Source organism: Buteo buteo, chromosome 10, assembly GCF_964188355.1.
Source record: "Buteo buteo chromosome 10, bButBut1.hap1.1, whole genome shotgun sequence".
Classification (NCBI taxonomy): Eukaryota; Metazoa; Chordata; class Aves; order Accipitriformes; family Accipitridae; genus Buteo; species Buteo buteo.
The window spans coordinates 23,720,124-23,734,261 of record NC_134180.1 but is presented as its reverse complement, the minus strand read 5'-3'; the positions used below and the strand labels follow the sequence as shown (position 1 = coordinate 23,734,261).

Here is a 14,138-nt window from a genome sequence, read left to right as displayed (position 1 = left end):
AGCCAGAAATATCCTAGATCAACTTCTGCATCATGGTAATCAAATAGCACATGGGTTGTTGATTTAATAACACATTTTTGCTATAGAGACATGAAGAGTGTGTAAAGTATCTCCGTTTTTAAGTATTATAGTCATTATAATCTGTTGGGGTGCTGCCTTGGTCATTTTGTGTCTGGGTTCTCTTCAAATTTGTCAATTTTATGCATCCTCAGAAATGTCTTCAAATTGGCAGAGCCTTTGTCATTGTAACTGCTGTGACGAACACCAACAAAGTTCTTGTTGCTACAATTAACAAAAGTAAGGCTGTGTTCCCAAAGATGATCTACAGGAATATCTACACACAGATTGCACTATTCTCCCTCTAAGTCTTGCTGCTGATTAACAGGGAGGGTTTTTTTCCTGAAGAATATGTTGTTTTTCTAGTTTGCTATTAACCTCCACAAATGACTGTGTGATGCAGTTTTGTGTCTCCAAGCCTACAGTAAATAAGAAACATTTTGTAGAATTTTCTTTTGCTCTTGAATTTTTCAACATGCACATGGGATAAGAATGTAACAAGACTCCAATAGAATTTTATAATTGGATCAAAACACAGTTCACCCACATATGAGCTGGATTGCTTGTGATAGATGTCAGGAGAAACTCTAAGGCAATACTAAAACTCTTTTATTCCATAACTGCCAAATAAAATAGTACTAAAAGCCCGTGAGCAAAAGCCTCCTGGTTTGGTTGCATTTAAATAGGAAAAGAGCAATCAGCTAGTAGATGGGGCATCAGTGAAATCAAATTATGTGAAGCCAAATGATAAGATTGCCGTACCATCCTCCCTGCCTCCATTTCTACTTCAGTTCTGAACACATTAATCGTGGCTAGATCATTTGCACCTTGAATCCAAAGCAGGCATGTATCCCATCTTTGGGAAGAACCAAAGGCTGAGACCTCAAACTGTGTCTGATATCTACATGCTGCTCCTCCAGCTGCCATTAAGAACCTATCGGATCTGGTCTGCCACCCAGATGCAGGACTGGCCAGAGTATGCATGTCCTTTGGGTTTTTTTTACTCTAGAGCCGAAATACTGACTTGCCTGCTTCCAAGGAAGAGGTAGTGACCTTGCCTTGAGGGTCTACGGGAGGGTGCCTGGCCCCACCAGCCTGAGCTAAAGGACCCCACACTGCAAAGCAGGAGTTTCCAGGGTCCCCCTGCACCAGTCCTGCCCCACAACAAGAGCTGCTGCCTACCCCCAGCCCTGCTGCCTGTCCAGCAGCCTCATGGCACCAGAGATCAGACTCTTTTCTCCACACACCCCCAACCTTGTGTGCTGCGGTGTTGTCCCACACAGCCCCACTTGTCCCGAGCTGGGGAGTCAGGGTGGGCAAGCCATGGATAACACCCCTTCCTGCACTGGAAAGCCAACTGCCAGGAGCTGTGCACTGAGCTACCTTCCTAGTCAGTCCAGGCCCTGTCTCTGGGGCATTGAACTCAGCTTCAAAAGCATCAGTGGAATAAGCCAGCAACTGCTGAAATGCTCCCATTTCCCTACGAGGCACAAGGAGAAGCTGTGCTGGAGCACCCGTGGACTGCAACAAAACCCGTCCAAGCAGCATCCTTGGAGGAGGCCAACAGTGTTGTAACGTGGGAGATGAGCATGAGCTCACGCCGTGCCGCCCGTGGTGCGCAGCAAAAGCCTCGTCTGTTTGTGTTAGCCTTTCCTCAGCAGAGATGTCGTCACTCTGGCCCTCAGCCCCTGAGGAAAGCAAACAAAAGCAGGGAGGGCAGAGCAATTGTCAGGTCCTGCTGAAGCCCCAATGCAGCTTACCATTACTTTGTGTGGTGCCTAGATTTTATGTCAGCAATGCAACATAATTAATTAGATTTAGACTAGATGAGAATACATTAGACACAGTGAGATGCTACGTTCCTGCCTGTCCATCCTTGGAAGAGCTGGGCACAGTTTCTTTCCTTATGCATATTTCCTTAATAATATATTTGTCACAAGGATTCTTCCTACACCCATCTGGCATATAGATATTTTTCCAAATTTGTCATTTTTTATGTTCCAAAACCTGTTTTACTTCAGATGCTTTCATAATGAAGCAGCAAAAGCCTGCCATAGCTTGATATATGGAGCAGAAATCACATCTGTGCCAGGCTGTTTTCTAATCAGATAAAGCACTGACTATCTGCAGTGCTTTTTCTTCTGGCCTTTGAGTAGATGTACCTGAGTGACTTCGTCTGCTAGTCTAGCCTTGCATTCTTAATTAAACTACAAAATATCATTCTTAATTTTAGCTTTCGGCTAATTGCAGTGCTTTTAAAGCAAAAGAAAGAGAATCATTAGAAGTGCCTCGTGGCCCCCTGCACAACACAAACCACAGAAATTCATTCTGCAACTTGGGCATCAGCCCAAAAACCTGTACTTGAAGTAGAGCATACCTTTCAGAAGGGCATTTGCCCTCATTTTTCCTTTTAATGCTGTCATTCACAGAACATAATTTAGACATCTGCTATGAATGAGCACTGGAAGTGGGCAACAGGGTGAGGACCTCGATGAGTTTGTTCTTACCAAATTTGGGCCCCCGACAGAAGGAGAAAAAGAGCTGTGAGATTCCATTTTCATCAACATCATAAGTCTATGGTGCAAGGAACTTCACTTAACCCAACAGTCATAGGGCGGTGCTTCTACTTTTCTCCGAGCCTTCACCTGCCCTGCTGTAGCTTGGATCCTCACCACTGCTTGGCTCCTTTGCATGCACACAACCATCAGGCGAGATGGATTCTGCAGGAGATAATTTCATCTGAAGCCACATTAACTCCCCAGACACACTGTCTGCTCCTCATGGTACATCCCAGGAGAGGCTTCTCTGGCACAGCAGAGACAGGAAGGCTGATGGTTTGTGGCACTCCCCTATGCCAAATCCCAGGAGAGAATTCCTCCTACTTTGAATTTCCTCTGTTCATATAAAGCAAAAGGACAATCTGAGACATCGCTCTCAGTATAGTTGAAAACACAGTTTGAAGTGTGGATTTTTCAATATTTGAAGCATTGGCTTTTATGATTTATTTATTGATATTCCAGGACAAGCATTGCAGAGTGTAGCTGGTGCCTACTCCAAATATAACAACAATCATTGAATGAATAGCAATATTTTCACAGACATTTTGTCCATTCCTATGCAGATAAACTTTGTCTCTGTATAATAACACAAAGATATCAGCAGATAAGATCAAGCATTTTGGAGAAGCACTAAAAAAACCCTGACTCTGAAACATAATAGTTCATATTGTTTCATTTCTGACAATAGTATGTACTTTATGAACAGAACCCGACTTTATACCGGGTGTGACTTAGGCGTAGGAGGTGTGCAGGGTTTGCTGTCTCTTATCCCTTGAGTCCACCTTGTAATATTGCTGGTATCCGTGTGTAACAGATAGTGTTGTGCAGTGGGCTGGAAGATAATAAATAGATGTGAGCTGATGATTTACAGGAGGGTGCTTGGAACTCCTTGAGCCACTGGGGAAGGGAAACTGTGCCGGTACAAGGTTGTGCTGTCAACCTCGCAATAGTTTCTCCTCTCTCCAGAGGGCAATTTCTCCAAGATGTAACTTGCTTCCTGCCTTATCATCTGGAAATTCACAAATCAGAGGAATTGTGGTTAATTACCAAAATGGCTGATCCATAGATTCTTAGCTGTCAGAGCCTGGGGGGGGGGTGTGTGTGTGTGTGTGTGCTTAATTGTTGTTTTTCTCTGAAAGGATTTCTCCTAAAGTGATGAAATAACTCACATTAATGAAGACTGCAAATAGAAGACTTTTGTGATGATTTCCAGTTGTTGAAAGAATTGCTTATTTAAAATGCATTGCTTTCTTATGTGAAGAAACTTACATTTCTCCAAACACCCGGAATAAATTTAGCCTAAAACATTCATAACAAAGGATGAATGCAAATTCAGGCTAACACTGTATGTGATCTCTGATCATACACTAGTTAAATTATACAATCAGTGATTTATGGTACTAAATTGTGGAGCCTCCTATCTGCAGGAGTGTAGGTAAAGGGGTGGAACTCTCATCAATCAAAAGACTATACTAGTTCAGCATTGGGATAATTAAGGCAGACAGTAAAAAGGCATGAAATAATAATATTTAAAAAATGAAATCAGAATTTCTATTTGCATAGTGTTATTAAGCAATACAGTGCTGAGCCACCTTTTCAAAAAACTTGCCTAGAAATCCACTTATTACCTTGTAGCACTTGATATATGTGTTCTTCATATTCATGCTGAGGGTATTTGTAGAGTAGTTATGTAATACACATACTGTCCTCGACTTAAAAAACAGAATTACAAATAATGGCCATCTTTCCAGTTTATTCCAAGACAGAGGCAAAACAAGAAGAAAAAAAACACAAGCGATTTAAAAGTGCAAATTTCTGAAATTTCACTCATCCTATTGGCAGTGCTTTTCTTCCCATCACCGATATCAGGTAGAGATAGTCAGGCATAATGAGGAACTAGCACAGGGGAACTGTATTAATCAAGCAATGTTCAAAAAAAGTTTAATTAACTGCATATTTTGTAAAAGCCACATTTCATTACTGTTTGTTAGGAAGATGGAAGCATGCACTGGAAACACTAATTCTAATTATTACTTCAAGTGGGAGTTTTGGCACAAGGTCAAGGAATAATAGAAGAATGTGTGAATCTGTGCTACAGCATAGCAGTAAGACTAATCATTTGAATAAAGCCAGTTGCTTTTTCTTGGACTGTCTGTGTGCTGTTCAATGTTCTGGATGAATCTAACACAATCAGCCTGTTCTCTGGTGTATATCCACTTCCTGCTGACTCAGGGCAGCTTTCCTCTTCTGCCATTTATTAAAACAAAATGTTCCTATTAAAACACCATTTTTCAGAGAGATGACCAAATAGATATTAGTAATGACATTATTAGAACTATTTTGTTTAAAACGAACTGTCACACTTGTGCGTTGCAAAGCAACACAAACAAATCTATTTCATTTAGTGAGAGATTGCTTTGAAGAGCTGGATTTCTTTCTCTCTATTAGAAGGTATTGCAGAGGGGATGTGATGTGTGCTCCAGGAAACTGCCAGCTTTTATAGCTATTAGAAAGGAGGAACACTGTTTCTAGTACTCTCCATAGCAAATAATGTATAATTCATGGACTTCATTAACATGCAAATATGATCCATGGTCTCCTATGTTTATATCTCCTAATAATCTATTAATGGTTTTAAAAGTAAAGGGTAATAGAAACATTTTGTATCAGCAACATTTACTCATGATTCTCTCTGTTTTTCACTAATTGTATAGTGTAAGCATGTATAGAATTAAAACAGAAACAATGGAAACTAATTAACCTATGATTCTCAAATAAATATTTATTGAACATAAGGTCACTGCCCAATAATTTGTGATTCTGTAATGAAAGACCCTATTTTCATTAGATGACAACATGCCTTAGAAAAACCTGTGCTGGGGGTATGGAAAGGTACTTGTATCAAAACTGCTGCTTGAAATGACCCCTAGACTTGGAAATAGCATTTGTATTGAGATTTCAGCTCCCCCATCAAACATGGGTGGAACAAGAAAACAAAGAAACATCAGATTCATCTTGAAGACTTGGACTTTTTCAGTTTCCTGTGAAATAGCAGAAGGATAGGTAAGATATCATCCTGATGCAACCTCGTCTGACATTTTAGGATCAGCTACTCTCCACTTCTGTATTCTAACTGAAACTTTAGAGTTGTCAGTCTGAAAAAATGCCAAAATCCACTTCTTTCTATTGTCCAAGCAGAGTCTATACAGCATCAGCAGGCAGATAGTTCCAGATTGGGGGGGGGGGGGGGGGGGTTTCTGCTCTGGGCACTTGCTGCTTGCAGGTTTGCATGCTTTCCCTCCTACTCTCTGCTGTGCCGTTGCACAACCCCTGAGCCCGAGTGCTGCTGCCGCGCCGCCCTCCCCTGATGCTCCCCGTGCAGCCGGTACCCCAGCCCCATTGCGGAGCCCCTCACCTTTCCCTCCTTTCCCTCTCTGAAATTTCACAGGGGCATCTGCCTAGGTAGTGATTTCACTTCTGTATTTATCAAAAGCCACACAAAGAGAAACAGTGCAAGATGTGGGCACATCTGCTCTTTGTAAAAAAAGACGTACAAAGCAATGGTGCTATAGGCAACAATAAACCATTTTAATCAACTAATGGAGAGAAACATCCTGCCAAGGACAGTCTTGATGATTTTCGTGTTACATCTTATAAGCACTGGACAGTGGTTTAGACCAGGGTCAAGGACCTTTTCTCTGAGGCTGAAGAGTTTGTCTGAGCATAAGGAGAAAATAATGTGTCAATCCCCACAGCACCTCTCTTTATTTTTAATAAAAAATGTTCCTCATGTCACATAATGATGGGAGGAATACTGGACTTTTAAACATTCATTAACAAATAGATACAGGATCATTTTTTAAAAAATTCATATATGACGTAGGAGCCCTTTATTTTACCAGCTACCTCCTTCCAATGATGCTGATTACTCAGAAAAATGAGAACAAATTACTTTGGGCTGCGAAACACAGACTGGACTTTCACTCAGCATCCTTAGCTCACCCTTTTGCGCTCCTCTTGGCAACTCTGTGGCATGCAAGATCCTGACCGCAAGCTTGTGTCAGTGTTTTAATCTTCTACTGTGATGACCTTTTTCAGGTTAACTGTGACTAAAAAAGTCAGTCTCTCATCCACACTCTTCTGTGTCACACCTCTATTACATCTTCCTTCTCACTGAAGCACGGAAGAACACTTAGGTACATGTAACCCTTCCAAAAATGAGAATTGCCTGAAAGCTACAGCTGCGTGAATTTGGGAACCTGGGTGGTGTGTCCACCAGGAGAGAGGCAGTTCAGAAAACAGTTTGTACGCTATTCATATTGACCTATACATGTAGAAAAAAAATTTATTTGTTTGGTAGAGGCTACCTGTCAGTATAAACAAACACAATTACACTCACAATGAAAATACACCAATTTTACACAACAAAAAAAGCCTGTTGGTACATACACTTCACAGTTCATTACAGATTTCCTTAATTAAATGAATGTAACAAGTTGATTAGACTTCAGAAGCTCTGAGAAAAGTCAGATCCACTTATACTGAAAAGTAGGACTCAGAAATAAATTATTCACCGTTGATTAGACTAAGACAAGCATTTCTCAAACATTTCTCAATACTTCAGAAAAAGCAACATATTGAACTCTATTTTACTGTGAGGCTCAAAATGGCAATCAATTAACAGTCCTAAGCTGCATATAAAACCCAGTATGAACCACGTTTACAAGAACATTGTGTGTGAATCAAATTACGTTATCTTTGGTTTGAAGAACTTAGAAATAATTGCCAATAAGTATTCATGTATAGGACCAGTTTTTTGAAACAAGTTATTTTAATTACTACTAGTGTCAGGAGTACGTGTAGGCAATTTTATTAGACTTAATGTGTTTAGTGAAGCTCCCTGAACTGTAGCTGGTTTATTTCTGTAGAGGATGAAATATTTAATGTATCTTTATCATTTTTACTTTCTAATATTGTATTTATTTCTAAATGAAATCCCAACATTTGATGTTTTTATCACTTTCATAGAGAATACCAGTATGAAGCACAGTGATATATTATCATCAAAAAGATCTGAACATCATGTAGATCTGGGTTTCTATATACCACACTTGTAACATAAATACCTTTCAAACTGCATGCATTTAGAGCCCTCTACATTTGTACCCATACCTGGACCTCTGATGCAGCAATGCACAGGAGCCCTTCCATGAAAGGATGTGACTGGAAAAAAGGGAGAGAGGGAAAAGGTCCCTAAGAGCTGAATGTCTTGGTCCTGAAAAGTGATAGAAATCCTTGCTGCTTTTAGATCATTCACTTAGCAGCTTTTTCACTTCTAGCAACATTTTTCTCAAATACAAAGGTCCTTGAACCCTCCACATCCAAATTATTAAAAAAAATTATCAAGAAAATGATAGCAGCAACTCTGTCAATAAATGATGCTAAGAAGGTAATTTCAAGATATCCATACATGCAAATGATAAAATCTTAGTGCATATGTCAAGCAGCCTTTCAAGTTATATGACTTGTGCATTTGCTTCCTTTCCTGTTTTTCTGAACCACCGAGGCCATACATTCACGCAATTTCAAACATCGCAGTGACAGTCAAACCGCACAGAGCGAACTGCACAGCCCATGACATGCCAATATGTTGTGCTACAGCTGGGAGACGGGCCAGGTCACATCCTGCTTGGCACAGCAACATGCAGCAAACAATCACAGGCATAACGCTGCTGCCTCCTCCCTCATGCAGGAGCAGACCCTGCTGGCCCTACACCAACGGGACTACTGGAGGAGTAAGGCAATAAAGGTAAAGCAATGTGGCACTTCATGATAATGCATATTTTACATCACCCAATTCCAAAGGTAGACTAATTCCTTAATATGCATTATCTTAGACATGTCAATCCCATGTGAAGGTTTCACAGACATCTGCAAACATTCATACTTCAAGGAACACAATACTTACACACTTTACTGGTGTGATATAAATTAGCAGTTTCCCACTCTTCATTGCCACAATAAATCCACACAGAAAGAACTGTTGGTATATACAACACCACCAAAGAGCCTGAAATAGTAGTAGTGAATTGCAGTTATAAAAATAAATTTCTAAAAAGAAGAGGGAAGAGAAAAGGAGACGAATGTTCTAATCTTACCTTCATCATAATCTTATTAGCATTTCTCAGTGAGTAGTTCAAGTATCAGTCTATACTCTTACGAATCCGTCTCATAAATATGTCAAGTGCAAAGTATAGTTACTTTAATAGTCTGTGTTGGTGGGCCATCATGGATTTAATTAAGAGACAACTAGTGTATGAAATATGACACAAAAGCACCAAGCTAAATGGAGAAATGTTTTACTGCAGATTTAAATCAGGGACATAGAAGTAATGATGATCTGGCCTTAGAAATCCTACTTAAATTTAATTAATGCAGACCAGCACATACCTGTTCATATAGGAACAAAAAATAGAGGCATTAAAAATAATGATTTAAGCTATACTGTGTTATTTATAAAGACATTTGCATTATCTCCAACTGCATTATGTTATTTATAAATGTGTGTTGGTTTGTGGCTCTTAAATTAATTTTAAAAGGCTGGAAATTCAAGTCCAATAAAAATTGTTAAAATAATACTGTCCTGGTTTCAGCTGGGATAGAGATAATTGTCTTCCTAGACCATGACAATTACTTTCTGCTATCCGTTTTTCCAAAATGAAGCCTTTATTAAGCTTCCTGCCTCATTTTGAAGGGTCTCAGAATGCTCAAATCATTCTGCTACGAAATTGCCAATATCCTTCTCAGGTTGTGATGAAAACTGTATTATTTTCCACCCAAATTTGCTCTTCCTCCATCTTCTCAAAAAGTAAGAGCATAGTCAGCACTGTGAGTACTCAGGATTAGATCTTCAAGCACTGCACAGTCCTTCTTGCTATCATTTTGGTGTACTGTTTTGACTTCATAGGAGATTTGGCAAGACACAATGTTTTTAAGAAGCAATGCAAGAGTACATATTTTCACGTTGAAATTCCTTACTACTTATATGAGTTTAACACTATTTTAGAAAGACAGAATCTGATTAATTCCATGAAACTATTCCAGTATCTCAATCCCATCTTGCAAAATCATTGACTGACAACAACCTCAGTTGGACTGAAGTTGAAAGCAAGGCTTACTATTGATTAGTAAGGGCACAGAAGCAGACACTGAAAATATACAGTTAAGTATATGCCTGTCTGGCTGTAAGAACTGATGCCTCGGTCAACTATCGCGACTACATTTATACACGATTTTCACGTCTAAGACTCTCCATTTTATTAATGTGATCCAGCAGATACTAGCTATCACATGTTAACTTTCTCAGTTCAAGTGGCTTCCAGTCATTTAGATTAGAATAACCTTTAATTGGTTGGTTGCTCTAGCAGGCAGTTAAAGTATTCATAGATTTTATTAACCTTTTATTACTAAAGGAGAAGAAAAAAGGCAGTGGCCAGAAAGCATCATTAGGTGAACTCCATCCCAATTTTCAGAAAACTCAGAGCTATGGACTCTAGCTGCTCTCCAAACACCATAATTTGGAGTGCCAGGAATGTAATAAAAACTGTAAATTGACACAAAAATGAAAGTGCTTGGGAGAAATAAATTCATAACTACTTTTATTTTTTGGTGAAGAAAACATCAAAGGTTTGCAACTCAGCCTGGAAGGCAAAAACGGATAAAAGAAGAGTGCCTATAGTTTCAAAATATTTTTCTCTTTAATGAACAGTTGAAAATATCCATAAATCTCTTCCAGTATCACTGTATTTAAAAAGCAGTCAAGTCTTTTGTGCCTGACATGTTTATAGTAAATCTATTCTCATCTGTCGTGTTTGCATAAATTGTCCAAAAGTTCATCCTGTCTTGGCTGTCTTTCAGTATTCATTAGTATTGAAGTCATTTCTGGAGTAAATGAAGGGAAAAAATGCCCAGAAATTGAGATAATGCAGAGAAAGAACCAGACTTCTGACGACTAACAAGAACAAACACAGCTTTATTCAGCTAAATTCACAGAACTTTGTTTCTTATTGCCAGGGATGAACTAAACAGCATGAATTGTGTGTGTAAGTGCCTAATAAATAAAAACAGGCAATCAGGATGAAATTCTGAATAATATACAATAAGGTAATAATATAGTCCCAAATAGGTATTTATATGGACCCCTAACTAATCAAATTGCTCCTGTCAGAGGTCTGCTGTAAGTCATCACCTGGATTTAGCATACCTTTGCACCTTCCTCTGATAGTAAGAATTACAGTGCAGAAACACAATGTCAACCCCAATCTTTCACCTTCTTCCTCAATTAAGAAGACATATATAGCAAAAATGTGTACCCATGTGGGTACAGCCTGAAACGCAGGGCTGGCTGAAGCCCCTGGGGAGGGATGGAGGGAGCTGAAGCACTGCACAGCAGAGAGCACCCATCTTCCCATGGGACAGAGGATTCGGGTGCCCCCAGCCTCCAGGGCTCATCCTGGCTTGGCTGTCCCCTTCATCTGGGATTTTCCCTGGCACCCACAGCCTGGCTGTTTGCTCATCCAGCTGCAGCGGTTGGAGGGATCCCTGTGCCCCTGCCTTGCTGTGCTGTGCTTGGCTGAGCCTCATGGGTGTTTGCAGGAGGCAGTGTAAGCATGGCCCCCTTCCCATTGGGGAGGCAGGAGCAAACACTGAGCTTTCATCTTCTCAACAAACACACACAAATTCAAAAGCTTCCTCTCAGGAATAATTAGAGCCACTTTGGGTAGCATTGTAACTAGAGCATCTAAACACCTTTTAGGTTACTTTTAGTACAAAATAGTCACTTGATAAGAAGGGCTGAAGATCAAAGACATCATTTTCTGAGTTACTCAAGTAACCAAGAGGTGAATAGGTAAGAAACAACCATACAGCTGCATCGCAAGCAAACAAACAAGGAAAACCAGAGCTTCCCGGTCTAGACTCCTGTGGAATCAAACCTGAAGATGTGCAGGCAGAAATTTACCCTGGTCTACTCCCTGCACAACATGTTCATTAGATTTTAAAATAACAGGCCACTATATCTCTCAGCCTCAGGGTACAGTTTCTGTGATTTCCATTAAAAGTCTTGTTGACAGTGGGGTTTGTTCACTGAAGTGCGAACATACAATGGTTTTGCAAAGAGTTTATAGAGTAACTTACATTCACAGAAAGCTACCCACACCTCTGTATCAAAAACAATTTGCAGAATTAGATATTTAACAAGCAAGTTTGAGATCTGCAGTGATTAAATTAGTGAGATAATTAGCACGATATTTAAGGTTAATGTTCACAAGTAGGTTAATTATATCCTTTCCCAAATTTCTGTTTTCACTTCACTTGACACATGTTGCAATAACAGTGAAAGCGAGGCCACACTTGCAGAGATGGCAGGGGAGGCAGCACGTATCACCAAAGGTATCAGAGGCTAAATGCACACTTCTGAGGGATCTTTTCTCCAACATACAGTCTTAGAGCTTTGTATTCTTCATGTCCCAGCAGTTCTCCAGCTTTTAGGGTGAATTCCCTTGAATAACACTTCAGATCTGTATAAAGAAATGTTTTCTACAGGGCTTGTGGGATTTCTTAGCTTCAAGACTTCACACAGCTCTCTAATGTTAATTACAAAGGAGACAGCATTTAATGCTTTGTACTGAATTCAGTCCACATGCACAGCTCCTATGTACAAGACTGCAGACCCAAAGCAAGACATAGAGCTGAAATTCCCTTTGACTGGACTTCAGTGAGGTTACTTCATGTTTACTCTAATGAAATTAAGAACAACATTTTCTGGAATTGTCAGCAGGATGGGTGTAGACAATCAAGCAGGGAGTCAGGTACTACAATAAAGTTTTAAAAAACTATTTAGCAGTTATTTGCACAGAGGCAATAGGACACGGCATCTGGATTAACTTACATAAAGCTATTTTGCAAACATGTCAAGCCAGCATGACCATGGCCTCTGAGACACCAAGAACCAGAGCCCTGTACACGGTGCAATGCTCCCCGGCCTTCTGTTCAGCGACAAGCTAACGCTGCTTGGAGGAAACATGCTGAAGCTTTCTGGTAGCCGAGCGAACATTTTTCAAAGCATCTGAACACTGTTCCCTCTTCTGCCTGACAGAGACTGTCCATTTTCGTCTCCTCAGTGTACCAAAGCCCAGGGCCAAAGTTCCCAAATCCTGACAGGAGGTGCTGATGGACTAAAATGCCACGAGGGGCTGAGCTTCATAATTTTAACCTCTAAAACAAGGGAAGTCGAGACCCAAATACTGCCAAACATTATAGTATTTCATATATGGAACTTATTTAGACAGCATGTGTAATTTGTAATTGTTACATGCACCCTAGCAAGTTTTACAAGGTTCCCCTCCTTGGTAAACATATGAGGTGTAGGCTGCTAAAGGCCTCCCAGCCTAGCTGCCCTCCCCCGGCCTAGTAAAAGTTCATACAGCCATTTTCAGCATTTTTCCATATGGAAAGATGGCTTCATTTCACGTTAGATTCAGGGCTGCCAGCGGCAGCGACATTGGGGTGCCCGTGCTCACGAGCCATGCAGGATCTTGTCCCGCCCCAGCCCTCGGCGCGAGCACCATTGCCCATCACCACGCGGTGAGGGGCGATTCCTGAAGATGTGGTGCTACCTGCTTAGCCTACTGCAACCCCTGGTGTTTTGATCCTCTAAAAGAGGGTCCAATTCTCCCCCAGGAAGAGGGCATTCCCTGGCTTTTAATTTACATCTGCTTTCCCTCCTGTTGACTTCACGTTTCCTTTCCTTTCATGGTTCCCTCATGTTGGCCCAGCTCTCCCTCACACAGGCTCCCCGGGCAGCCAGGCCCAGCCTGTCCAGCTCCTTGCTCCTCTCTGTGTGGGGCTGTAAAGCTGTTGCTGGAAAAGGAAAACAGACTCTCTGCTCTCCAGGGGAAGAGGGAAGCCCTGACTGTAAGGGAGAGCTGAATAAAATGGTTTGTGTCATTTTCTCCTGCTACCATTTTGCTGAGAGAAAGAATGGATCCAGAAGTCTTACCGCTGTCTACAGAGGATGTGCTTTTACATACTGCTATGGCTATAAAAATCTATCTTCTGAGCAAAAGAAGTTACCTTTTAAACTAGAGCTAGCCACAACAGCTTGTTTTCAGGTTCTGCAATGTAAGAAACTCACAGCATGCTATGTTGAAATTTTGAATCGTTTTCTGAATTTTTTAAGCTGCAAAATTTTACTTAGCTTTGTTTTATTTATTTATTTGTTTTTTATTTCAGTATGGTGCTGTTATTTGCTAAATTATTTTATCATTTTGCCACAGCATTACAAAACACTAACTTGCTGATGCCTGCTGGACCCTGCTGATAAGGAGGCTCACAAGAAAGGAGCTGGTGAAAATCAGTCTCTGTCCTTTTGAAAAATTAGTTGAAGCAATTTCACATTTCTACTTTCCCAAAAAGACACTGCAACCATTTCTCTTCCTTCCTTATGTATTGTTCACACCACCG

At 40.5% G+C, this 14,138-nt stretch overlaps 1 protein-coding gene across 3 annotated transcripts in view; it reads right to left on the bottom strand.

Annotated features, from left to right (window-relative positions):
* Nucleotides 1–6,189: 6,189 nt before the first annotated feature.
* Nucleotides 6,190–14,138, bottom strand: part of LOC142036030 (uncharacterized) — a 42,783-nt gene continuing 34,834 nt past the window's right edge. For 2 of the 3 annotated variants that reach the window (XM_075038927.1, XM_075038928.1), the window contains exons 4-6: nt 8,584–8,685; nt 7,788–7,838; nt 6,190–6,939 (exon numbers count right to left, since the gene is read on the bottom strand). In XM_075038927.1, the coding sequence (XP_074895028.1) occupies nt 6,926–6,939; nt 7,788–7,838; nt 8,584–8,685 (167 nt within the window). In that variant the 3' untranslated portion in view covers nt 6,190–6,925. Of the gene's footprint in view, nt 7,839–8,583; nt 8,686–14,138 lie in introns of all 3 variants that reach the window. The other variant, XR_012652041.1, reaches the window with a different exon arrangement.